This window comes from Ahaetulla prasina, chromosome 5, assembly GCF_028640845.1.
Source record: "Ahaetulla prasina isolate Xishuangbanna chromosome 5, ASM2864084v1, whole genome shotgun sequence".
Lineage (NCBI taxonomy): Eukaryota > Metazoa > Chordata > Lepidosauria > Squamata > Colubridae > Ahaetulla > Ahaetulla prasina.
Window position 1 is genome coordinate 109785217 of NC_080543.1, and position 25160 is coordinate 109810376.

Consider the following 25160-nt stretch of genomic DNA (forward strand, 5'->3'; position numbering starts at 1 on the left):
GCCTCCGTTCGCTCCACCCCGCCTGGGGATAATCGGATTGGAGGAGCGGGAGGAAAGCGGGGAAGACGGGCGGAAAATCGCGGAGGGCCCAAGCATCCTAAGGCGGGGGTCCGTGCGTTCGCTTGCGGGATGCGCAAGAGCAGGAGGCGGGGTTGGGCAGGCGAGGAAGCCGCGTCTTTGGAACGTCGGTTGATCCAGGTGAGACGAGCGAATCGAGATCCCAGCGAAAGGGGAGCAGCGACCGGGTGGATCGCCGCATTCGGGGAAGGGAGAGCCCTTCAATGCGGTTGACCAAATCGCGTGGGGGGTTGATTTATCCCGGCTCTGCCGCCGGCCGACCCCTTGCGAAGCTCCTTTCTTCGGGACAGCGTCTCACCCAGCAGAGGGAGCCCGTCCTGGCTCTGCAGCCCCGGCTTTGGGCGTGCGAACCCAGGAGGGAAGCGGGGCTGGCGGGAAACCCGTTTGCTTCTTCTCTAAAAGAAGCCTCGACTGCCGCCTCCCTCTTATTTTGCAATTGGACTTGGCTTTTGGGATAAAGCTTGATTTCGAGCATGTCCTCGCTAGTCTTGCTTAGCTTTCACAACTTCGCGGGAAGGAGTGCTTCGAATTGCGGTGCCTTTTTTTTTTAACACCCCTATTAGAGCAATAAGCCATGCGGTTGACCTGCATATTGGGTCAATATTCATTTGGCTTTTTTCACGTGAGCTTTTATTGGATAAAAAATAATATTGTGGTCCCCCCCCCTCCTTCCATTTTAGGGGCATGAACTGTTATGGGATTGCAGGTGGCAATCCCTATCTCTATCCATCAGAGATAGAATAGAATAGAATTTTTTATTGACCAAGTGTGATTGGACACACAAGGAATTTGTCTTGGTGCATATGCTCTGTGTACATAAAAGAAAAGATACCTTCATCAAGGTACAACACTTATAACACAATGATAGTCATAGGGTACAAATTTAACACTTAATGATACAACACTTAATGATAGTCATAGGCTACAATTAAGCAATCAGGAAACAATATCAGTATAAATCGTAAGGATCAGAGAATTGTGTGAATATCTGTATATATGTAACTTTCATATTTGTATGTATATGACAGTAATCATAGAGAATCATACTGAAGTTGGAGGTGCTGAAAGCCGATTTAATTTATATTCTATAATATGGAAATCCTCACAATAATAGGCAATTGGTTTAGCAGCAAACCACAAGTTAAATCCAAATTAAACAACCATTTTCATTGTGTTGATTTGGACAAAAGTGTTGGAAATGCAAAGCAAGGGAGGGAAGTAGGCAGTCATAGGAAGCTTGTTTTTACATCAATGATGTTTTCCCCCCAGTCTTAATATATAATGACTGCATCCTAAACATTGTTGAGTGCCCTTGCATTGAAGGATTATTAGATTATTATATGTCAGATGCTGTATTATTTACATGCTTCAAAAATTAGGAGTGATTATGGCATTGCAAGTGCAAAATGGGTGCTTACAGTAAAAGTGATGCTTCCAAAAACAAATCCAGTGATAATCTACCTGAAATTAGGATTAAGACCTTGTGATGCTTGCATTCAACTTCTCTGCACCTTCTTTTTTTTTGCTCTGAAGTCTCAGTGGGCAGCCAAAAATTGATTGTTTTTATGCATATATTTTTTTACCTTTACTTTTGGGTGTGCCAAAGCTGAAACTGGCAATTTTGCTTGCATATGATTCAAACCGTTAAATAGAGACTAGTGATTCCTCCTAGTTTGGGAAACTTTGCATGGCCAGGGAATAAAGTTTACCTTGCTCTAATGCAATGGAAATTTATTTTTATGAGAGGGCGTTGATAAAAGATTAAACCTCTCTGTGTGGGAGTTTCTCTCCCCCCACTCCCCAGGCCAGCCAAAGCCTACCTGGAGCCCCTAACAGTCTGGATCCCTGATAATCTGGATAAAAAGGCAGCAGGGGCTTTCCTGCTTCGTTTTGTTGCCATCCAGCGGCTGTCCAGAGTTCCTCAGCCCGGCTTGGCAGCGGGGGAGCTTGAAAGGGAAACTCGGTTTCTTGAAGCAGCGTTTTTCTCACCCCCACGGGCGCTTGAAGGCATGTGGCCTTTCCAAACCCCTTCAAGCACCTGAGGTCGAGAAGGGGGGGAAAATTGTGGGAGGCAGCGCGGGATCCGCCCGCTGGCAAAAAGTGGGGGAGAAAAAAAGGGAAGGAAAGGAAGGATGACAAGGCGGGGAAAAATCCACTCGCCGCGAGGGTCGCGGAGGCCTGTTCGTGGGCGGTTAGCCGGGAGCCCCTCCTCGCGTGACCCTCCGGCAACGCCGCCTCGGTTGCCGCGGCAACGGGGGAGACATGCGGCGCCCGCCAGGCCGGCGAAGACACCCCCGGCAGGTGGCGGTGCGGGACCCCCGTTTCTTTCTGTCCCAACAGGCGGACCCGCCGGCTCGAATGGCGGCGGCGGCGGCGACCTCTCCGCCGCCCGGGATGGCCCTGCCTCCTTTCCAATTCCGCCCGCGGCACGAAGGCCCGGATTGGCGTCGCCTGAGCGCCGTGGAAGTGGACCGCGTGGCGGCCGAAGTGAACGTGGCGGTGCTGCAGGAGCACCTGGAGCACGTCACCTTCTGCAACGCCGGCCGCGAGCGCTGCCCTCACTGCCAGGGCCCCGCCGACCCGTTGCTGCTCAAGCTCCTGCGCCTGGCCCAGCTCTGCCTCGAGTACCTGCTCCACTCCCAGGATTACCTCAGCGCCCAGCTCCGCGCCGGCCAGGAATTGCTTCGCGCCGCCGATGCTCACCGCGACCTGCTGGCCAAGGATGTGGCCCGCGGGGCCCAGCAGATCCGGCTGCTCAAGGAGGAGTGCAAGCGCCGCAAGAAGATGATCGCCACCCAGCAGACGATGCTCCAGGCCGGGGCCACCTATCACCAGGTCGGCTGGCGGGGATCCTAATGGCGGGGCTACTGATGGATTTGGGGAGGTGGGCTATTAATACAGTTAGTCCTCGATTTACAACAGTTGATTTAGTGACCCGTTGGAACTTACAATGGAGCTGGAAAAAAAGGGACTGATGACCTATATTTGACTTATATTTAATGATCATTGCAGCAGCAGCATTCCCATGGCCACATGATCAAAACTCATTATTTATTTATTTATTTATTTATTATTTAGACTTTTATACCTCCCTTCTCCCGAAGTTTAGCCAAGTTAAAATATACAATATACAATATTAAACTCAGATAAAACTGCTTCATATTTATGAGGGTTGCAGTGTCCTGGGGTCATGGGATTAGCTTTTACGACCTTCTGACAAGTAAAGTCGATGGGGAATCTGGATTCACTTAACAAACATGATAACTTGAATTAATAGAATAGAATAGAATAGAATAGAATAGAATAGAATAGAATAGAATAGAATTTTTTTATTGGCCAAGTGTGATTGGACACACAAAGAATTTGTCTTGGTGCATATGCTCACAGTGTACATAAAAGATACATTTGTCAAGAATTATAAGGTACAACACTTAATGATAGTCATAGGGTACAAATTTAACACTTAATGATACAACACTTAATAATAGTTATAGGCTATAAATAAGCAATCAGTAAACAATATCGGTATAAATCGTAAGGATACAAGCAACAAAGTTACAGTTAAATACAATTAAATGCAGTGATTCATTTAACAGTGGCAAGGACATTTGTAAAAGGGGGCAAAACTCACTTAAATGTTAACATAAATTAATATTTAAATTAAAACAGCAACATAAATTTTGGGCTCCATTATGATCGTAACTCGAGGACTACGTGTAAAGGAGAATATTTGTAGCTCAGGGTTAACCTGAAGGGTCCTTGATGCTCTGAGCTTGGTTGTTTTCTTGCAGGCCTTTCATTATCCAAACAAGTTTAACATCATCACTGCAGTGATGTTACCTAGTTTGGGTAATGAAAGTCTGCAAGAAAACAGCCAAGAAAGCACCAAACAGCCAAGAGAGCACCAAGGAGGCCTGAGGTGAGATATGGCCAAATCTGGCAGAACTGGAAAGCTAAGCAGACCCTGGCTTGGGTTACTTCTTGGGGGCAGCCCTGGGAGATTGGAAAAAAAAAGTCCCATGGCAGCCAGCTTGCCAAGACAATTGGCACATAGAAGTTGATGTGACTCAAAGGCCGTTTGATTTTGTTGTGTCCGTATAAATGCGGATTACAGCATCTCCCCCCCCCCACTTTTTTTTGGGTAAGGGAAATAGGTTTGGTTGTGAGTTTGGTGATTTGAACTCAGTATGGATGGTATCAAATAAGATACTCTTCTGAATATTGGCCTGTGAGGAAGCCCCACTACAAGTTAGTCTTTTGCTTTTGCTTTGATACCTAGGAATAACAAATGCTGTAAATAAAGCAAAACAAAGTATTGGGGACTATTTTTGAAGGTAGAAAAATAGTTGTTGAGTTTTGTCTCATTTGATGACCTTGTCACAGTGATTAAGTGAATCACTGCCCTATATACATTCAATAATGCTATTCTCCTAAAGTTACTAAATTACATTGGTGGGCTAATCTTTTCTGTCACTTCTTTCTGCTCAAAGTTTTAAGAGAGTTGCACAGAACTGTTGACTTTTGCTTACCTTGTCCATTGGCAGAATTTCAGACATTTCTGAATTGTGCTATAATGCCCCTACTGTATGGTCTTTGTACATTGCAGCAGAATTGAAACCAACAATCCAGTATTCAGTTTCATCTGCCATAACCTAATTAAGTGTAATACAGTGTGAATTATGCTATCTTGAATCTACATGATAGGTACTCCTCAACTTTCAACATTAGTTTGATCTTACAATGCCACTGAAAGAAGTGACTTATGACTGTTTTTCATACTTACGACTATTGCAGCATCCTCATGCTCACGTGATGACATCAATGGAGCATGAATTGTCTAGTCACTATTCATTTTCCTTCCATCCAGGGATTCTTTCAAGACTAACCCACATCAACTGGGTACTGCCACCAGCTGTCAACAGTAGTAATTTAGAAGAATTAAGTTTCTTTTTATGCATTGTACTTTTAAAAGCATATTAAAAGCATATGCTTGTAATGTTTGTAATATTTATACATTTTAATCAGAAGTCTTTTTCAGTCCTTTTGTTTCAGAATTGAGTTCCCTGCACCATACTACTACCATTAAACTACTTAAATGGCACTTGTTTTCAGAACAAAACAAGTGCCATTTTTGATGTTTGTCATCAACATAATGACAAACATCGAATCGTACAGAGATAAAAATAAACATACAAAGATAAATATCCCTAGTTTCACAGATGTTGTTTAACCAAACTTTTACTTTACAGTGTCAGTTTTGTGACAAAGCCTTTATGAACGCTTCCTTCCTGCACAGTCATTTGCAGCGTCGCCATTCACAAGAACCAGTCACTGGTGAGTGTTTAATAAATAAATAGATTTCAAAACTCACATCCAATCCATAATTTTTCTTGTTTGAAAAAAACCAAGCAAGTGCAGTAGGTGCTATTTAGAGAACGAGGAAGAGACTTCGTTTAGAGAGCCATTTAATTATTAGGAAATACAACACATTTGTTACTTCTTGCCAATATGCAAGAACCTACTAAGGCCTTTATTAAGCTAAAGTGAATTGTACAAATACAGTTTGTATATATAAAACATTATCTAACTTTAGTGTTTTTTAAATTTAGGTTTTATTTTTTAATGAGTTTTAATTTTTTGTTTATTATTTATTTTATTTATTTATTTATTTATTATTTATTTTATTTTATTTAATTTTTATACCGCCCTTCTCCCGAAGGACTCAGGGCGGTGTACAGGCAACAAGTAAAAACAACACAATATACAAATTAAAATACCTTTTAAAAACTTATTAAATTAGCCTGAAATTAAAATTTTCCATACTAAAAACCCCATTTAAAATTAATAAAATTTCCCCTTAAAACTAATTTAAGCCAGCCCCGCGCGAATAAAAAGATGTGTTTTTAGTTCGCGACGAAATGTCCGGAGGTCAGGTATTTGACGTAAACCCGGGGGAAGCTCATTCCAGAGTGTGGGTGCCCCCACAGAGAAGGCCCTTCCCCTGGGGGCCGCCAGCCGGCATTGTTTGGCGGACGGCACCCTGAGAAGTCCCTCTCTATGGGAGGCGTGCGGGTCGGTGGGAGGCATGTGGTAGCAGCAGGCGGTCCCGTAAGTACCCAGGTCCTAAGCCATGGGCGCTTTAAAGGTCATTACCAACACCTTAAAGTGCACTCGAAAGCCACAGGCAGCCAGTGCAGCCTGCGCAGGATCGGTGTTACATGGGAGCTACGTGTAGCTCCTCTATAACCCGCAGCTGCATTCTGGACTAACTGAAGCCTCGGCGCACTTCAAGGGAGCCCCATGTAGAGAGCATTACAGTAATCCAGCGAGAGGTAACGAGCGCATGAGTGACCGTGCATAAGGCATCCCGATCAAGGAAGGCGCAACTGCGAACCAGGCGAACCTGGTGGAAGGCCCCCTGGAGCGGCCGTCAAATGATCTTCAAGCGACAGCCGATCGTCCAGGAGGACACCTAAGTTGCGCACCCTATCCTTTGGGGCCAATAACTCGCCACCAACAGCCAGCGCGGCTGCAGCTGACTGAATCGGGTGCCGGCATCCACAGCCACTCCGTCTTGGAGGATTAAGCTTGAGCCTGTTTCTCCCCATCCAGACCCGTCGGCTTCCAAACACCGGGACAGCACTTCAACAACTTCATTGGGGTGGTCCGGGGTGGAAAAGTACAGCTGAGTGTCATCAGCGTACTGCTGGTATCTCACCCGAAACCACTGATGATCTCACCCAGCGGTTTCATGTAGATGTTGAACAGAAGGCGAGAGAATCGACCCTGAGGACCCCACAAGTGAGGCCCTCGCGGTCGACCTCTGCCCCCTGTCAACACCGTCTGCGACCGGTCAGAGAGATAGGAGGAGAACCACCGATATACGGTGCCTCCACTCCCAATCCCCCAACCGGCGCAGCAAGATACCATGGTCGATGGTATCGAAAGCCGCTGAGAGGTCTAATAGGACCAGGGCAGAGGAATAACCCCTGTCCCGAGCCCTCCAGAGATCATCCACCAATGCGACCAAAGCTGTCTCCGTGCTGTATCCGCGTCGGAAGCCGGGCTGGAGCAGGTCTAGATAGCGTCTTCATCCAGGTATTGGGGTAGCTGTCGCCACGGCACTCTCTACAACCTTCGCAACAAAGCGAAGGTTGGAGACTGGACGATAATTACCCAAAACAGCTGGGTCCAGGGAGGGCTTCTTAAGGAGGGGTCTCACCACCGCCTCTTTCAAGGCGGCAGGGAAAACCCCTTCCAACAAAGAAGCGTTGATAATCCTCTGGAGCCAGCCTCGTGTCACCTCCTGAGTGGCCAGTACCAGCCAGGAAGGGCACGGGTCCAGTAAACATGTCGTGCCGTGAAGCCTCCCCAACAACCTGTCCACGTCCTCGGGAGCCACAGGGTCGAACTCATCCCAAATGGACTCAACAAGACGTGCCTCCTCTCCCTCGCTTGGATCATCCCAAATTCGATCCAGACCGTCCCTCAGCTGAGCGATTTTATCGTATAGATAACCGCTAAACTCCTCGGCAGGTGGAGTTATGATCAGAGGAAAGGATCTACAACTAATCCTCGACTTACAACAGTAATTGAGTCTAGCACTTAAGGGCATAAGTCATTATGGTTGTAAAGCAGGATGTGGCTGACCCAATTTCATTAAATGAACACTATGGTCATTAAGCAAATCTACTGTTTACTATACGCTTTTGTTTTCTGGATAATTGGACATAATTTCCTTTCCTGCAATGAACAGGTAAATAACTTCTTTTCTGTGACATAACTGGATATAATTTTCTAGGACATAATTGGACATAGTTTTTGCATAAAGCAAAAGCAAATCAAAGACATTCTATCTGTATTCTACTTTTTCCACAAATTTTCTTCCAATTACTGCAGGTTCTGACTGATTAAATTACAGAGGATTGGTATTTTTGAGCTAGCTCAAAAATAGATGAACATATCTGATATTTAGGAGCTTAATTGCCTTCTCAGATATAGTTGCTTTACTTGCAAGGCTTACATTTAATATCACAATAATATGGATAAAGAGAAATTCAGGTTAGCAGTTTTAAGTTGCAAAAAAAACTTTGCTGCCATCTAAGGGTCTTACGGATTTATGCAGCCTGCATCTGCAATTTAACATTTCTAGAAGAGTGAAAGTTGTGAAGAGCATTGCCTCACAATATTCATTACACTTATTTGCTTTTCTCTGTAGGCCTCTATATGTTCCTGAACAACAACTATTGGCAGTCCCAGACAGCATGTTCAGTGTGAAAAAAGGTGTGAGCTCTAGTACAGGGTCTAGTACAGGGACATATAGAAGGGTCCACTCTGACCTAGGACATGGCTGGAGTATGTTAACATTTGGAAGAAAAAGTGATAATGAAATGAAAACCCTGATAATGAGGAATTTTCTTGTAGGCTAGTATTTGCAAAGTACATTGAACTAATGATGATAAAAGTACTCTGTAGCTTTTATAGAATGTTTACTGTTAAAGTAGCTTGGAGGAGTCCCTGTTACATCCTTTATATGGTAATATACTGAGGAAGTACTTGGTATTAAATTCCACAGGAAGAAATAATGCTTCAAATGTCTGTGTAAGTAGAACTGCATTTCTCTGAAGTATATTAATGGGCACTAACACCATTATACATTCTTTGAAACAGATCAGAAGAAAAAATCACAGACTTATAAACTGCAGGAGGAGATCAACCAGCTAAAGGAGCAGTTACAACTTACTAGGTCTCAATTAGAAGCTGAGCAACATGCTCATATAGTCAAACTGTCTAAGGTAGGGTATATTCTGTAAGGCTCAGTTTTAAGATGCCATCCAATTATACATTACTAATTTAAGATTATAAGTCTAAACCAATATCAACATTCAAAGAAGAAAATGACTAGCCTTGTTTGGTACTTTTGCACTTTACAGAGTGAAATGTAGATGGGAAAAGATTATTGACTATTTTAGATGATGGTTGCATATAAAATTCGTACCTCTTTTATATGTTCTTTGGGAAACTTCACAGAATTGTCTATCCTGCCCATAGATTTTTATCAAAAACTTGTTCTAGCAATGAGCCAGGTTAAAAGGATATACAATGTACATTTTCACACATCGCCATTTCTATTATCTCTCCCTGCAAACCTTTTTCACTGATCAGCAATCCTCTAGATAGATTGGAATATTTTACAATCCACATATCACATTAATTTATGATAAGGTTTTGTTGGTTTGAAATAAGCATCATGATCAAAAGGCAGGAATTGTAGAAAAGGACTTTCTGGAATTCTTAAAATAACTTTTTCATTCAATTTCAGGAATATGAAGATCGCCGATCCAAAGAGGAGGAGATTCGGCACTTATTTCACAAATGGAAGGAGGAAGAAAAGGAAAAATTGGCCCGTGAACTTGAGAAGGTGAAAGAGATGTTTATGAAGGAATTTAAAGAATTAACTGCAAAAAATTCAGAATTAGAAAATGTAAGTAGCTGAGAAATTGGATGGTGTACTCTATAGAGCAATATTGCAGTGTATTATGATTTATATTTTAAAGGCGTAGAACTTTATAAAAACCTAAGCTAGTAGTACTGGTTGTCCTTCAGCCACAAATTCCGTTCTTTCCCACTGTACCTGTATTCCTGCTATGTTCAAGCTGAGGATTATTTTCATCTGTAGCTGCTAAAATTGTTCATCAGAACCCCTTCAATTGGGAAGGGTATCGCTTCTATCCCCTTTTGCCCCACATATCAGTGGTGGGATTCAAAACTTTTTACTACTGGTTCTGTCGGTGTGGCTTGGTGGGCGTGGCAGGGGAAGGATACTGTAAAATCTCCATTCCCACCCCACTTCAGGGGAAGGTTATTGCAAAATCCCCATTTCCTCTCAATCAGCTGGGACTCGGGAGGCAGAGAATAGATGGGGTGGGGCCAGTCAAAGGTGGTATTTACCGGTTCTCCGAACTACTCAAAATTTCCGCTACAGGTCCTCTAGAACTGGTCAGAACCAGCTGAATACCACCTCTGCCACATATTCATTACTTTCCTGAAAAGGTTCTGAAAGTGTGGATTGAGCACCTATTCCTTTGAACTTAAAAACAAATAATTGTAATATATATTTGTGGGGTGATTTAATATTTAAGTAATTAGAGTTCAAGAAAATGGCTAGATTTTGAGATTGGTGGAGATTGCAAAAAAATACTTTGCCTTTTAAAAGTATTTTCTAACAGAATATGCCAGCTTATTTATTTTTTCAAAGAGAACTTTGAATTTACTTTGTTTGCTGCTGTTGCATCCCTATTAGCATTTGCTAGAGGTACAAAAGTCCAACCAACATCTGAAATCCAATTTAGGCACTTTAAAAGATACCGTTGAATTAACAGATGAGAAACATCGGATTGCTATGGATCATCAGAATGTAATGCAGCTTCTTGAAAAACAGGTAATTTAATACAAAAGTTAGGCACTGTCACTTCAGACTCCAGGCCACAAGTATCTGGTTTAAACAGGGAGACAGAATTTATGTGCATTTGGTCTTCCCTCATGTCCCTGTAAGCTGAACACATTTCCAATCAGTTCGTAATAAAGCCAAGAATGAGCACATTGGCTGGGGATGATTGAGATTAAGTTCATTTGGGGACATGGGCGAGTGAAGGCAGAATTAGATATCTCAGGAATATTCAGATTATGTTAATGTATTTTCTTCCAGATTCAGACACAGTTGTGCTTTAAATTGGTAAAAGGTGGTTTCAGCTTTCGGTTTTGTTCTAGAACCATAATGGCGAGCCTATGGCATGCATGCCAGAGGTGGCACGCAAAGACCTCTCTGCCGGCACGTGCGCCGTTGCCCCAGGTCAGATCTCCATGGCGGTTCTTTTGTGAGCTTCTGTTTCCCTGCAAATGACGAAACAGAAGCTCACGGAAGAAAAAGATCTTACCTCTTGCCAGTGGTAGAATGCCCCACCTCCCGCTGGCCAGCTGGTCTTTGGGTCTCTGCTGCGCATGTGTGCATGCCCTCACATGTTAGCACATGTGCATGTCTGCGCATGTGCACATTCACGCATGTTTGCACATTCACACTTGCACATTTGCGAGTTTGCACACTCGCACGTGCAGTGTGGGCACTCGGTATCTAAAAGATTCACCATCACTGTTCTAGAGTGTGGCATAATGTATATCTGGGTTGGACATAATATTTGTCTTCTTTCATCTGAATGGAGATTCCCTCTCCTTAATGCCATAACCTCTGGGATACCCTTCTCTCCCCCCACCAAAAAAAAAAAGATTTTCCACAAATGCTTGGAATTTGATTTTTGATAAGTTGGTATTCTAGAACAGGGGTCTCTAACCTTGGCCACTTTAAGACTTGTGGACTTCAACTCCCATAATTCCTCAGCCACAAGTCCACAAGTCTTCAAGTGGCCAAGGTTGGAGACCCCTGTTCTAGAACCTCTGGGCCAGGTGCATTTAGTAATATCCCAAACATTAAAATTACAAGATAAATTAGTTCATAATGTCTATTGTATTCTCAAACTAAGTGGGTTCAGTAGCTCCAATATGAACATGAAGTGATCTAGGCAACCAACTTGGGCACAGAAAGCAAAAGTAATTTCACAGTCTGATTCTAGTCTCAGATAACCTGTTTAAATTTACTTTCTTAGTATAAGCAATGTGGACTTATTTAATAACTACCATACCATGTTTACCTTCTAATGGTAATGTAGTGTAGCAAATAATGATGTTATACCATTACAACCAGTTTTTAATCTCCATGGCTGCTTTTCTGGTGCAGCAGTTCATATTGGGATTTTATTTATATTGTGAGTTAGACACAAGGTGATAGCTTGGATTTCAATAAAACAAAATTAAGCGATATAAAGTTTATTGTTCAAAGTATCATTTTTGTTCTATGTAGGAAGCTAAGTGGTCTTCTAAGGTACAAGGTCTTCAAGAAGAACATGAAAATGAAAAGTACCAGGTAAATCTGAATGAAAGTTTCCTACATAGAAAAAAGTAATAAAAAAAGGAAAATGTGGTAAACCATTCAGAATGACTATTTAAAATCTATTTTAGTTTATGTAAAATTTCACTGATTCCCATGCTGAATAACTGCATAAAGTATTCATGTTCAGTTCTTTTGTTGAAAAATAAGCTACAGCATGCAAGAAGTATGCTATGACAATTACTTTGAACTTCTTCAGTTACATTCAGATTTCTCTCTGAACATTTGAACTGGTAAAGCCGAGAATTCCAATGGAGAAACATCTTCCCTGACAGAAGTGTTTTATATATGACAAAGGTTAAAAATACAGAAAGTAAAGGGTAAAAGTGTGTGTGTGTGTTTTTTTTCATAGTTTATAGGATAGATATATTCACGGTTTATAAGATAATCACAAACATGGTAAACTTAGGAATTTTGACAATTTATACTTACATCACATATTTTTTCTAGCTTCCAGTGGAATAGGAAGACTCAGGAAAGGAGTTTTACAAAATGGAGAAATGTGGAATGATGTGGTTAAAAGAGTCATTTTGCATCATATAAAAAATATAAAAGATATATAATAGATATACCTATCTTTTTCTCTGAAAGCATACCACTGCAAACTATATAGTCTGTTATGCCCATAATGCAGTTGTCTGGTTTTGGTTGATTGTGACAGCTACACAAATCTTCTATGTGTCATCACAAACCTGTTGAGTAGGATAGGCACCCTGATACTCTCTAGTTACTATCTAGAGGGCCCTAAGTTGCCTAATTGTACCAAAGAGCACAAAAGTATAATAAATTAATGGATTTTCTAACTCCTTAAGAAAATAAGCCTGTTTTATAAATTAAATTATTTCTCATAAAAGGGAAACGTCTTAATTAACTTTCCATAGTGCATATATTTCTATTTTCCTAGTGCTGAAGGGGAAGAGAGTCTTCCCTTTAATTTTTATGACCAAAAAACATTGAGAGGAGAAAAATTAGACCAGTAATTTTATATCATAAATATACAAATATATAATAAGATACATAATATACCATAAGATAAACAGAATGTTTCTAGTTAAATAGACTTTTTCCATATTTGACCTGTTCAGCTCACAGCTCAAATTGAGAAGCTTAAAGCATCAGTGGCTGAGGAACTGAATATGAGCAACATTTTCTATCAGAAGAGGCTAGAAGAACTAGGACAGAAGCTGCAAGAACAAAATGATCTTATTGTTATCCAGAAACATCAGGTCTGTTCCATGTAATGGTGCCCTTCTAAAATGCCAGAGCATGAGCAAAGGGCCCTTCTTTATGTGAAAAAATATGGACGGAATTCCAGTAATTACACAAGTAAATATTTTCTATCCTTATGTACTTCTCATTTTGTGTTCTTACAATCCTTGTTTCTTGTTCCTTTAGTAGGCTGCAAGTTAGCAATACAGCATGGCTGCTGAAAGATGAATTACAGATTTAGGCAGCATCTGGCCATTGCTTTTCCAAGAATTAGAAAAATGGAAGGAAATGTGCATAAAAGAGCAATACAAACTTAGGGCTTGGGGAGCTGGACTCAGAAGCCAGAATTTCGATGGACCACTATCAGCCACTCTCATGGCTATGAAGTCACCAGAACTAATTGATGAAGGAGACTTACTTATAATTTGGCCGTGACAAAATATCCTTTTTGCCACAGGGCCAGACCTGGTGCACTTATGCAAGCCCTGTTATGGACCTCTTAGGAGCGGGGTGACGTCTATGATAGACAGTTTAAGATTGAAGCTATAGGGGTTTGAGGATGTAACAACGGAGTCGGACAGAGCATTCCAGGCATTGACCACTCTTTTGCTGAAGTTGTATTTTCTACAATCGAGTTTAGACCTTGAGTTTGTATCCATTGTTTGCCCATGTATTTTCGTGGTTGAAGCTGAAGTAGTCATTGACAGGTAATACGTTGTAGCAGACAATTTTGTGTACTATACTTGGGTTAGACCGTAGGCAGTATAGTTCCAGGTTGTCCAAGCCCAAAATTTCAAGCCTGGTGGCATAAGGTATTCTTGTTGTGGTCCGCCAGCAGCCTGGAGAGCTAGCAACAGAGTCGGACAGGGTGAGGGCTCTGCGTTGGAGGCAGAGGTGGGGCCAGGGCCATCCGGGAGTGATGTGCGGACTCCGGAGCCTCCAGAGACTGATAGTAGTGAGGCAGAGGAACAGGAGGAGCCTGTTCCTAATGCATGCATGAGAAGAGCTGCCAGAAGGCAAGAGCAGCTAAAGCAAAGAGGACAACTCGAGAGTAGGGCCAAGAGATGATTGCCCCCCCCCCGGCTTAAAAGACCAGCAACGGTGTTTGGGCTCTTTGTTGGAAAACAAGTTTGATAGCCTTGCTCCTTGTCTTGCTGCATTTATTTTTTGTTGGTGTCTTCTGCTTTTGAACTTTTGCCAAGAAAAGCCTTTGGCAATTTGCCTAATTAGACCAAGGTTGATGATAAGACTGAAGAATTGTGTTCTGAAGTATTTGTTTTGATTTAGTTTGGATGACACTGAGAATGAGTTAATTCTCAGCTCTTCTAATAGTGTTTGTTTTTGAACTGATTGTATTTACAACTACCTACTTGGGCCTGGGTCACAACAATTCTATTGAGCCAACATTGAGCTCATTATAGCAAGGAATAGTCTCCTCTTTCTTTCCACCTACTGTATGTGTTTGGCTTTAGGTCTGGGACCAATTAAGAACAGTTCATGTGGAGGGGAGACTTTGTGCAGGGAGGAGGTATTGCAAGAGCCTCATTTGGCTTCCCATCTGTTCATGAAGCCCTATCACCTACCCGGAAGCCTTACTTTGACAAAAGGGCGGATGCCCAACTAGCACTATATAAGCAAATTCTCACTTCTGCATCAATATCGATTGTTTTCTGTCCTGTAATTTCAGATAGAAAAACTGGCTTCAAAAAAACCAGTAGAAAACTCGAAGTTATCTGAAGGTAAGTGGGGATTTTAAGGAAGAAAGAGTTTAAAATGTTCCACAATTTTTTTTAAACTTTATTATAAAACTGCTTTTGCAGGAAAAAACACACACCCTTGTTTAAAAATATGTGCAGTTTATTTTAAGGGGAAGGTTGACATATCCTCTTATATTTTTCTTCTAGTGAAAACTTCAGCACAAAATATTCAACCCAAATCAAGCCCGTCATCCATGCATGGTAGGTTTCTATAATAGACATGCAAATCCTTAGGTATTGTCCTTTGGGATAATAATAAGTAACAACTAAATTTAATTAATGGAACAATCTTTTTTTATTAAGCTCTCCTGAAATATATTGGAAAGTTCAGTCATTGTATTTATTGACGTAAATGTAACTTGCTGACATTTTCTTTCTGTACAATAATTGTTTCTATTTAAAATCAAAATTGAAGGATTTTTAACTAAGAGCATAAAACTTTGTTGTAATCAAATTAATTTGTGGCTGGCTCAATAGATTTTGGAATTGAAGCAGAAAATCAATCCGTTCTCCCAGCTGTAAGACTATTATCAAAAGAGCGTCCAGAATCTGCTGTCCAAGGTTAGTTTATATTAATCTGGGGTAAGCACCTTGAATAAAGCCTGTAATAATAAGACCTTTAAAAAAACCCACCTAATTGAAATGTGTTTTATCTCAAGAGGTTTCTAAATATGCAAGAGACGAGAGAAAATGGATAGGCTAGACTAGCGAGAGCAGGAGCAACGTAGTGCTCCCAGGGGCTACTATGCCTGCAGAACCATTACCCACATTTTGCAAAAGGCTCTGGGTGGATCTGGAGATTTATTTCATTTGTAACATTTAATTGCTTTTCTGGTTGGCCAGGAGCACTTCAAGGAGAAACAAGTGTGTTTGGAAAGGAATGATTCTCAAAAAGAAAATGAAGAGGGTGGGGAGGGAATGAAATGAGTGGGTGTACTGGTAAGAGAAAGAGAGACCATGTTCAAAAGAGGTCTGGGAATAAACAGATTCGTATTTTTAAGGCCCAGCCCCTCCTCTGAGGCATATTCAAGAACAAAGCAAGTTATGTATCTTTTCGCCTCAATTGTTTGCTTGCGATAAAAAGGATTTTTGCTAGAGTAGAAAATATGTTAGTTCAATGAAGTGGCTTTACTGTATATTCAGGGTACAAACTGCATTTCTACTTGGTACCTTGTGGATGAGTTGCTTGTATTTCAGCCTTGCCAGTTTGCCTTTTGTCTTTCTATGATAATTTGTCAGAGCCATTTTTATGTGGAACCAGAGACAATTCCAATTTATGGAATTGCCATATGGACAATACCAATTTTAGACAATTTATGTCAATCCAGAGGCAAAATGTCCAATGTGTCAATATAAATCAAAGCATTGTAAGATGGAATCTCTCTAGCATCTCATACGAAAGTTCATGATTATAGAAGTATAATCTTCTTCAGGAATTCTATCATATGATAGCTGCCAATTCAAACAATTGGATTGTTTGGATTGGAAATTTTAAGATGTAGGGAATCTTTATTTGTCATTGTGAGTAGCTGTTCAATTTGTACAGGTATCGGTATTTTTTCTTCTTCAAATAAATATAGATATTACCTGTAGTAGCAGATTCTGTTTATTGATGCTACCTTTGAGTAGCAATTTAACCTGTGCTATTTCTAAACATACAAAAATGTCTAAATGATATCAGTATGCAAAGTTCTCAGCATTTAGCATTCCTTACTTAGTTTGGACATATTTGGGTTTTGATCTGGTTATTTTATTGGTGATTGCCTATTTAAGTAGCAGAAAGCCGTTTTACTTCTTTATGTCTCTCTTCCTGCACCTTCACATTCCTCCTGCCTTTTATAGTTACTGCTTTAAAGCCAGATCTGTATAAACGTAGGTATCCATGACAAACTAAGTGACAAATGAAGAAACTTAATTTGCTAGTGGCAACTATCCTTCCCTGCTTTTGACTTTGATACCAGGTGCAATTAATAAGTTACCAGGTTTGTATTGTGCCAATGCGTTATTATTCCCAATTCCCCCGCACTCTATGTGTGAGTCTAGTATGCTTACATTTTTACTCTCCAATAGAATGGCATTATTAGAGGAATGATTGTTTTTGGGGAAAGAAAATTTAACATGATTGCCCGAACTGTAAAAAAATACGTTCTTGGACATGGGGCTGGCCCAGCATATAAATGATCTTCATATACCTGTAGCCATACTGAAGACTTTCTGTATGCAATCTTGAAGCAGAATGGCAAACTGAGAGTGTAGACTGGTGACATTTTATTACAATCAGTTCACTTTTTAGAATAAAATAGAATAGAATAGAATTTATTGGCCAAGTGTGATTGGACACACAAGGAATTCGTTTTGGTGCATATGCTCTCAGTGTACATAAAAGAAAAAAAATACCCTCATCAAAGGTACAACATTTACAACACAAATGATGGTCATAGGTTGCAATTTAACCTTTAATGATAGCAACAAAAAGTTACAGTCATACAATCATAAGTGGAAAGAGATTGGTGATGAAAACGATGAGAAGATTAATAGTGTAGATTTAGTAAATAGTTTGACAGTGTTGAGGGAATTATTTGTTTAGCAGAGTGATGGCCTTCGGGAAAAAACTGTTCTTATGTCTAGTTGTTCTGGTGTGCAATGCTCTATAGCGTTGTTTTGATGGTAGGAGTTGAAACAGTTTATGTCCAGGATGTGAGGGATCTGTAAATATTTTCACGGCCCTCTTCTTGATTCGTGCAATATACAGATTCTCAATGAAAGGCAGGTTGGTAGCAATTATTTTTTCTGCAGTTCTAATTATCCTCTGAAGTCTGTGTCTTTCTTGTTGGGTTGCAGAACCAAACCAGACAGTTATAGAGGTGCAAATGACAGACTCAATAATTCCTCTGTAGAACTGGATCAGTAGCTCCTTGGGCAGTTTGAGCTTTCTGAGTTGGCACAGAAAGAACAGTCTTTGTTGTCCTTTTTTGATGATGTTTTTGATGTTAGCTGTCCATTTTAGATCTTGCGATATGATAGAACCTAGAAATTTGAAGATTTCTACTGTTGATACTGTGTTGTCAAGTATTGTGAGAGGTGGAAGTATGGGGTTTCTCCTAAAGTCTACCACCATTTTTACAGTTTTGAGTGTGTTCAATTCCAGATTGTTACGATCGCACCACAAGGCTAGTCGTTTGACCTCACGTCTATATGCGGATTCGCCATTGTCTCGAATGAGACCAATCACTGTTGTGTCATCTGCGAATTTCAGTAGTTTAACAGATGAATCGTTGGAGACGCAGTTATTGGCATACAGAGAGAAGAGAAGTGGGAGAGCACACAGCTTTGGGGGGCCCTTGTGCTAATTATACAGGTATCTGATGTGATCCTGCTTAGCTTCACCTGCTGCTTCCTGTTTGTTAGGAAGCTTGTAATCCACTTACAAGACTGTTCAGGTACTTGTAGCTGGTTTAGCTTACTTAGAAGAGTGTCTGGAATGATGGTATTGAATGCTGAACTAAAGTCTACAAAGAGGACCCTTACATAGGTCTTTGGAGATTCAAGATGTTGTAACATGTAGTGCAGAGCCATATTAACAGCATCATCTGTTGCTCGGTATGCAAATTGCAAGGGGTCTAACAATGGATCTGTGATGGGTTTTTTTTTTAAAAAAAAGTTTTATTTTTACATTCATATCCAACAACTCATCCAATGTACAGTCATATACAATTAGTCGGGCTTGCCCAGTCACCACCCCCTCCTTTTAACTCTCTTCCCTCTTCTACCTTCTTCTACTTTCCAGACCTTCCTCCCCTTCTCTTATCTACATCCTCTCCTCCCTCCACCCTATACCTTCCTTCTCCCTCTTCTACCCCTCTTCCTTCCTCTAATCCGTGATGGTTTTCAGGTAGAAAGCACTATCCTTTCAAAGGCTTTCATGACTACAGATGTTAAAGCAACTGGTCTGTAGTCATTCAGTTCCTTGATAGTGGGCTTCTTCGGCACTGGGATGATGGTAGAGCGTTTGAAGCAAGAAGAAACATAGCACATATCTAGTGATTTATTGAAGATATGGGTGAAGATGTGGGCCAATTGGTCAGCACAGACTTTTAAGCAAGAAGGAGTTATCTTGTCTGGGCCTGGAGCTTTTCCTGTTTTTTATCTGTGAAATAGGTCCTGCACTGCCTTTTCTGTGATCACTAGGGGTTGTGAACCCAATGGGATGGGGTCAGTTGTAGGAGGCTTGGCTGTTGTTGGCAAAGATTAGATTTATAATGACTGTATCTCTTCCCCAGAAAAGCTGGAATATTAAGATGGGTAGACGCAAAAGCTGAGGTGTTCCAAGTAGAGATTTGAATGGTTTTTTTGATGAGCATAGCTGCCATAATCATTGAACAGTGGAACTTTGGTTGTACCGTAGAGCAGGGAAACAGTTTAGGTAGATGGCACAATTTGGCTTAACTATTCTTACCTGCAAAGTAGTGTCCACTTGGCTTCTTAATTTACATTTAAGCTGGAAAACTGAAGAAGAGAATCTTAAGTGTTCAATGGTTATCTTAAATTTAGCTAAATGTAAACATGAGCCAGTTGTGAAGATCAATGCTAAATGCTCATGACAGCAATATTATTCTGTGATGCAATTCTCAGAGTACAGTCCATTGGGTCTGAACTGGGTGGTTACATCAGTTTGGGCCTTAGGGTTTTTCTTGTTTTGTGGTTTTGAACATAAAATGTCTCACTTTGCTTTGAACTGTTACTAGTAAAACGATACTTCCTTTGATAGGTCTGTTGTCATATGAGCACAGATAGCCAAAGAGTTTTTACTCAGTTTTCTCATTTACACATAATGAGAAAATCCTAAGGCCCAAGATAAAGTAACCATCCAATTTTGAAAAACTTCAATGGACTGTACTGTGAGAATTGCATCACAGAATAACAATTCTGTTACGGCTTGCCATCTATTGGGAAATGTAATTCTGGAATTGATTAATGCATCCTTAATACAAGAATAGAGATTGAATTGACTGCTTCTGCAGCCTGACCGAAATAATGTATCTTTCCACTGTCCCCGATATCTGTACATGATGTACAGACAAAGTCCTAACTTCTGTTGGATTATATGATTTCAGGAGGAAAAATCAGAGCAAATTTCTTTGTGGCATTTTTTTTTAGTTTAAACCCCAAAATCATCCATTTAACCTACAGTACGTGATTAGAGGTTGAAAACAAGCCATGCATGATAATAAATATTTTGCCAGGTGCATGTAGCTGGAGGAAGTAACAAATTGTATTAAGTTGATAATGAATAATTGCATTTGATTGGGCTTTAATCACCAAATAAATATGCATCTGGTACTTTTCCATACTTTCTTTGAATTGTTTTCATTCTCTGGGCTTTATCCTTACCTGTTTTTATCCTGTCTGTCTTTCTGTCTCTGTTGCTATTCATGTGTTTCCTCATTATTAGAACAGCCCCCTTTGGTACCCATGCTGGAGCCCATAGAGGAGCTTCCAAAGAATGAAAAAGGTAATCAACAGGACCAATTGAAGTTTTTGTGGCCTAAATTCTTCTTGCGTTGTGTGTCTGTGTGACAAGAGAGCAGCGTCACATTTCTTCTACCAGAAGACACAAAAAGTCTCACCTCAACATTTTCAGATAGCCTCAGTGTTTTTGTGTCTTCTGGCAGAAGAAATGTGACGCTGCCCTTTGAAAAGTAGCTTCTCCTATTTCTTGGCTTCCCTTTTTGCCAATTTAGTGTCCACCACTATTCCCTCTAGGATTCTGTTTTATTCATCTCTTATGTCCAGCCTCTTATGTCCGGCCATGAACTTTCTTACACCTACAGACAATTAAGTCAGGGAAAGAGGGCCAATCAGTTTCCTTGCTTTTGAATTTGTCTTGATTTTGGGGTTTTGTTAGAATTCCTTGTAGTTCATTTGATGCAATTCTTGGCTTGTATGGCTTTCAGCCCACTGTTTGAACATACCTTCTGTCTTATTCATACAGATCTAGATTTACAGTTGGCTTCAAAAAGTCATAGAATCATAGGGTTGGAAGGGACCTTGGAAGTCTTCTAGTCCAACCTATTTGACCAAGAGACCTTATACCGTTCTGGACAAAAGTCACTGGTTAAGGTTATTTATTTATTTATTAAAGTTTATTAAAGTTTCTATATCAAGAGTAGTTTTGAGAGTAGCTACAAATTGATCGAGAAAAAAAATCATAGATGAAATTGCTAATAAACACAATAAGTAACAATGTGGATGATAAACTATATTCAGTGAACTACCTGTGTTTCCTCGAAAATAAGACCGGATCTTATATTAATTTTTGCTCCAAAAGATGCATTAGGGTTTATTTTCTGGTTAGGTCTTATTTTCGGGGAAATATGGTACTAAATGCGTCCATCTGGCTGACAATCTTAATTCTGGCTTATTTTTGTGGTAGGGCTTATATTATGAGCATACTGAAAAAAAAGTCATGCTAGGGCTTATTTTCCAGTTGGGGCTTATTTTTGGGGACACACGGTAGTATTATTAGGATTCTATGCTCACATTGTATGTTTACCTACATTGGTATGGATTGAAAATTATTTTTAAGAGTACGTCCACTAAAATAAATAATACATACTTTTTAATGGATTTACTGTACCTATAATTAAACGGATACCTAATGTATAACATGATTTGTCAGATGCAGTTATGACCAAAGAAAGAGTTGAATTTCAGACTTCTACAGCTGGCCCAGATATACTTAAAATTAAGATTGTTTTGCTTTTTGATATAGAAACATTTGAATTTGTTAGGCAGAAAATTCAGGTGAGTGCATAATACACTTCAAATATTTTGATGAAGCGTGCATTGATTTTATGATATAATTTTTAAAGAAAAATATCTGGCTTGTTTCAGAAATAGAAAAGCAAGTACCCCAAATAGGAAAGAATAAATCTCACATGATAAATATCTTGAAGAGTGATCCTTCTTTAACAAAAGAGCTGAGAACTGTTTTGGAGCAGACCCTAGCAGAAAAGTTGGAATCCTTGGGAATTAAATCAGTAAGATCACTTTAAATAGTTCAAATGAGTGAAGTAATGTTAATGTCTTTTTCAAACCAGCGCTCTTCAGGTGTGCCGGCCTGACATTCTGAGTCGCACAAAATATTGCCTCTGAATTGGAAAAAAGTGAAAGACAAAATCTCAGCAAAGAAGTCAGTGCCTGTAAAGAAGCGATGTATATCTGTAACAAGACTATTATATGTTCAAAAGGAGAAAGGCTCAACACTACCCATAATGCAGGAATGTCTGGTGAAGAAGATGGAACTAGCAGATTAAATTGAATCTAATGAAAAGAGGAAAAAACTTATTTCCAGTCAACCTTAAATATATTGTTTTTTCTGTAATAGATTTTTTTTGCATGAAACAGAAAAATATGCACTCATGATTTGTGACTGATTATTAGAAAAACTGGAAAATAGAAAAAGTGAGCTCTTTTTTGTAATAATAAATTAAGACTTAATATAAATGTACTCAATATATGTACTCATGTACTTTGATGCAGAAAAAATTGGAAGCTCCTCCCTCCCTCCCTCTTGTTGTCTTTGCATTGTTCCATCATTTCCCAAGAATAATTTATATTCTTCTTGAAAAAATAAAATTATTTTTAATTTTCGTTAATTCATCCTGTTCAGGGAGTGCGTGGCATCCCAAGTGATCATCTGAACAGAGTCTTAATATCTGTTGAGACTGCTAGAGAAGAGAGAAAGAAACAACTGCCTGACATTCAACACATTCGGGAGCAACTTGAACGACAAGTCAGTTTCAGAGTTGCTGAAAGATCATCTTGCAGCAGATTTTTTTCCAACCCTGTTCTTTCTTCAGAAGGTATGATCTTTGTTTATGCTCTGGGGTCAGATTTAAAAGTTTAGCGTTGCTGTCTGTAAATGATCCCTTAAAATCAGTGGTGGGATCCTACTGTACTAACAACTGGTTTGGTGATTGCGCGCTTTGCGCTTGTGCGCAGTTTTACGAAAGCTTACCTTCCGCGTTACTGCTGGGGAGTAACACAGCTGAGGTGTGGCAATCCGCTCTGCTATGCAACTCAGCTGAGAAGATATAAGTCAGTAAAGTGCAGAGGTGGGTGGGTGGGCCCACCTGATCATCGGAGCGAATCAGTTCTCTCCCAGCTGATTGTTGGAGCTACCGGTTCTCCTGAACTGGTCCGAACCGGTAGAATCCCACCTCTGCTTAAAATAAAGATGTGTCAGTTTGTATGTATAACATGACTGTAATACTTAGATTTACTGACTACAAGCAGGTCTCAATTAACCATAAATCCCATGAAATAATTGTGTCATTCAGATTTAAACATTTCCAAGTTATATGGAAAAAAAGCTAATTGGTTCTAGCTTGACATAAATAGACAATAAAAAATTATCAATATGAATTTTTATATGCTTCATTAATGAAATATAGCAGTAAAGATTAAAAATATACACTTACAACTTTATTTTTAGCAAAGTCACAGTAGGTATAGAAAGCAAAATAAAAACAAGAATATTCTAAATATTATTCCTATCTTACCATCCGGATCAGTATTTCTCAACCTTGGCAAATTTAAGATGTGTGGACTTCCAGCTCTCAGAATTCCCCAGCCAGCATTCTGAGAGTTGAAGTCCACGTACCTTAAGTTGCTCAGATTGAGAAACATGAGGAAGGAGACGGTGACAGGAAATGGTCCCACAAAGTGGGAATGTGGGATCCTAAAGAGAGCCTGTGATTTGGTGATCTAGTGTCTTGTTGGAATAAGGTAGTGAAATATTTGTAAGCAAAATGCTAAAATCAAATAGGAAATAATGTTTTTTTGTTCTTTTGTGCGGCATGATTTCACTAAGTATTCCTTCACAGACATGGCATGTGGTTTAAATGATACCGGATCCTCCTTATCATTTCATTACAGCTAAACACAGGACAACTCGCTTAGGAACTTCATTACCCACCGTTTTTCCCAAGCCAGTAAAACGTTCTTCCATTACCAAACGTTCACTCGTGCAAAGAACATTGCCTGCTGAAAACACTTCAACCCCAAAGTAAGTTAAACATTTCAGGTAAGAGATAACTGTTGCATGTTTTATGAGTAGCTGATAGTGTTGTCTTCTTGTTGATTTATTTATTTATCAAATATATTTGGTTCCCATCTCATGGTTCAGGTGACACGAGTGGCCCATTGATGATCAGGAAGTAATGGTGGGGATTACTAAATTATTATATTATTTCCTCTAACCTCATCGAAACAGACATTTATATTTGTAAGAAGCGCAAGGGGAATAGTCAGCTTCACCTTCATATAAACCAAATCTATAAGTCAGTGGCTCCAGGGAGGAAGTGCAGGAAAACAAACTGCAGTGTATGAAGTATTCATCTTACTAACCAAAAGAAACTGCAAATATTTGTTTTCTCTTCCTTCCAGAACCAAGAAGAATATGTTGAAGGATGAGATTTCTCGAAAGCCACCTAGTACTGTGTAAGCTGCCTTCATTTTGTTTTGCATGCTTTGAAATAAGAATTCTATTACAAAATCAGAAATTAAGTTTGGAACAAATTGAATATACAGGTAGTCCACGACTCACAACAGTTCATTTAGGGACCATTTAAAGTTACAACAGCACTGACAAAAGGGACTCGGGACTGTTTTTCATAGTTACAACCTTTGCAGCATCCCCATGATCACGTGCTCAAAATTCAGATGCTTGGCAATTGGTTCATATTTATGACCGTTGCTGTGTCCCAAGGTCATGCGATCCCCTTTTGCGACCTTCTGACAAGCAAAGTCAATGGGAGGCCAGATTCACTTAACAACCGTGTTACTAACTTGTCAACTGTAGTGATTCACTTAACAAATGTGGCAAGGAAGGTCATAAAATTGGGCAAAGCTCACTTAACAAATGTCTCGCTTAGCAACAGATATTTTGGGCTCAATTATCATCGTAAGTCGAGGACTACCTGTACCACTTTTCCTAAAGAAGTGTAGAGTAGACTGATTGAAAACAAGGACAGCAAAAGGAGAGATGGGAGCAGAAGGCCTTTGAAAAAAGCTGAAATATAGGTTCTTTCACTAAAAATCATGAAAGGAGT

At 40.1% G+C, this 25160-nt stretch overlaps 1 protein-coding gene across 5 annotated transcripts; it reads left to right on the plus strand.

Annotated features, from left to right (window-relative positions):
- The first annotated feature begins 50 nt into the window (after positions 1-50).
- Positions 51-24591, plus strand: LOC131199876 (cilium assembly protein DZIP1-like). Of its 5 annotated transcripts, none has more exons than XM_058186119.1 (16): positions 51-198; positions 2419-2913; positions 5328-5412; positions 8749-8873; positions 9401-9562; positions 10382-10519; positions 11993-12055; positions 13165-13305; positions 14976-15027; positions 15193-15246; positions 15523-15606; positions 20498-20557; positions 21940-22085; positions 22718-22910; positions 23986-24115; positions 24496-24591. In XM_058186119.1, the coding sequence occupies exons 1-16, from the start codon at positions 130-132 to the stop codon at positions 24551-24553; spliced, it is 2055 nt and encodes a 684-aa protein (XP_058042102.1). In that variant the 5' UTR covers positions 51-129; the 3' UTR covers positions 24554-24591. The 5 variants fall into 5 exon arrangements, with proteins under 5 accessions (XP_058042102.1, XP_058042104.1, XP_058042101.1 ...); XM_058186121.1 differs by lacking the exon at positions 51-198 and adding an exon at positions 657-674; XM_058186118.1 differs by lacking the exon at positions 51-198 and having other exon boundaries at positions 2245-2913.
- The last annotated feature ends 569 nt before the right edge of the window (positions 24592-25160 follow it).

What these genes read in the sequence shown, in the direction of transcription:
- LOC131199876 (XM_058186118.1), top strand. Translation starts at nt 2,341, where the DNA reads ATGCGGCGCCCGCCAGGCCGGCGAAGACACCCCCGGCAGGTGGCGGTG. An exon ending in AAACTCGAAGTTATCTGAAG is followed by an intron (nt 15,028 to 15,192) that starts GTAAGTGGGGAT and finishes TTTTTCTTCTAG; the next exon opens with TGAAAACTTCAGCACAAAAT. An exon ending in AAGCCCGTCATCCATGCATG is followed by an intron (nt 15,247 to 15,522) that starts GTAGGTTTCTAT and finishes CTGGCTCAATAG; the next exon opens with ATTTTGGAATTGAAGCAGAA.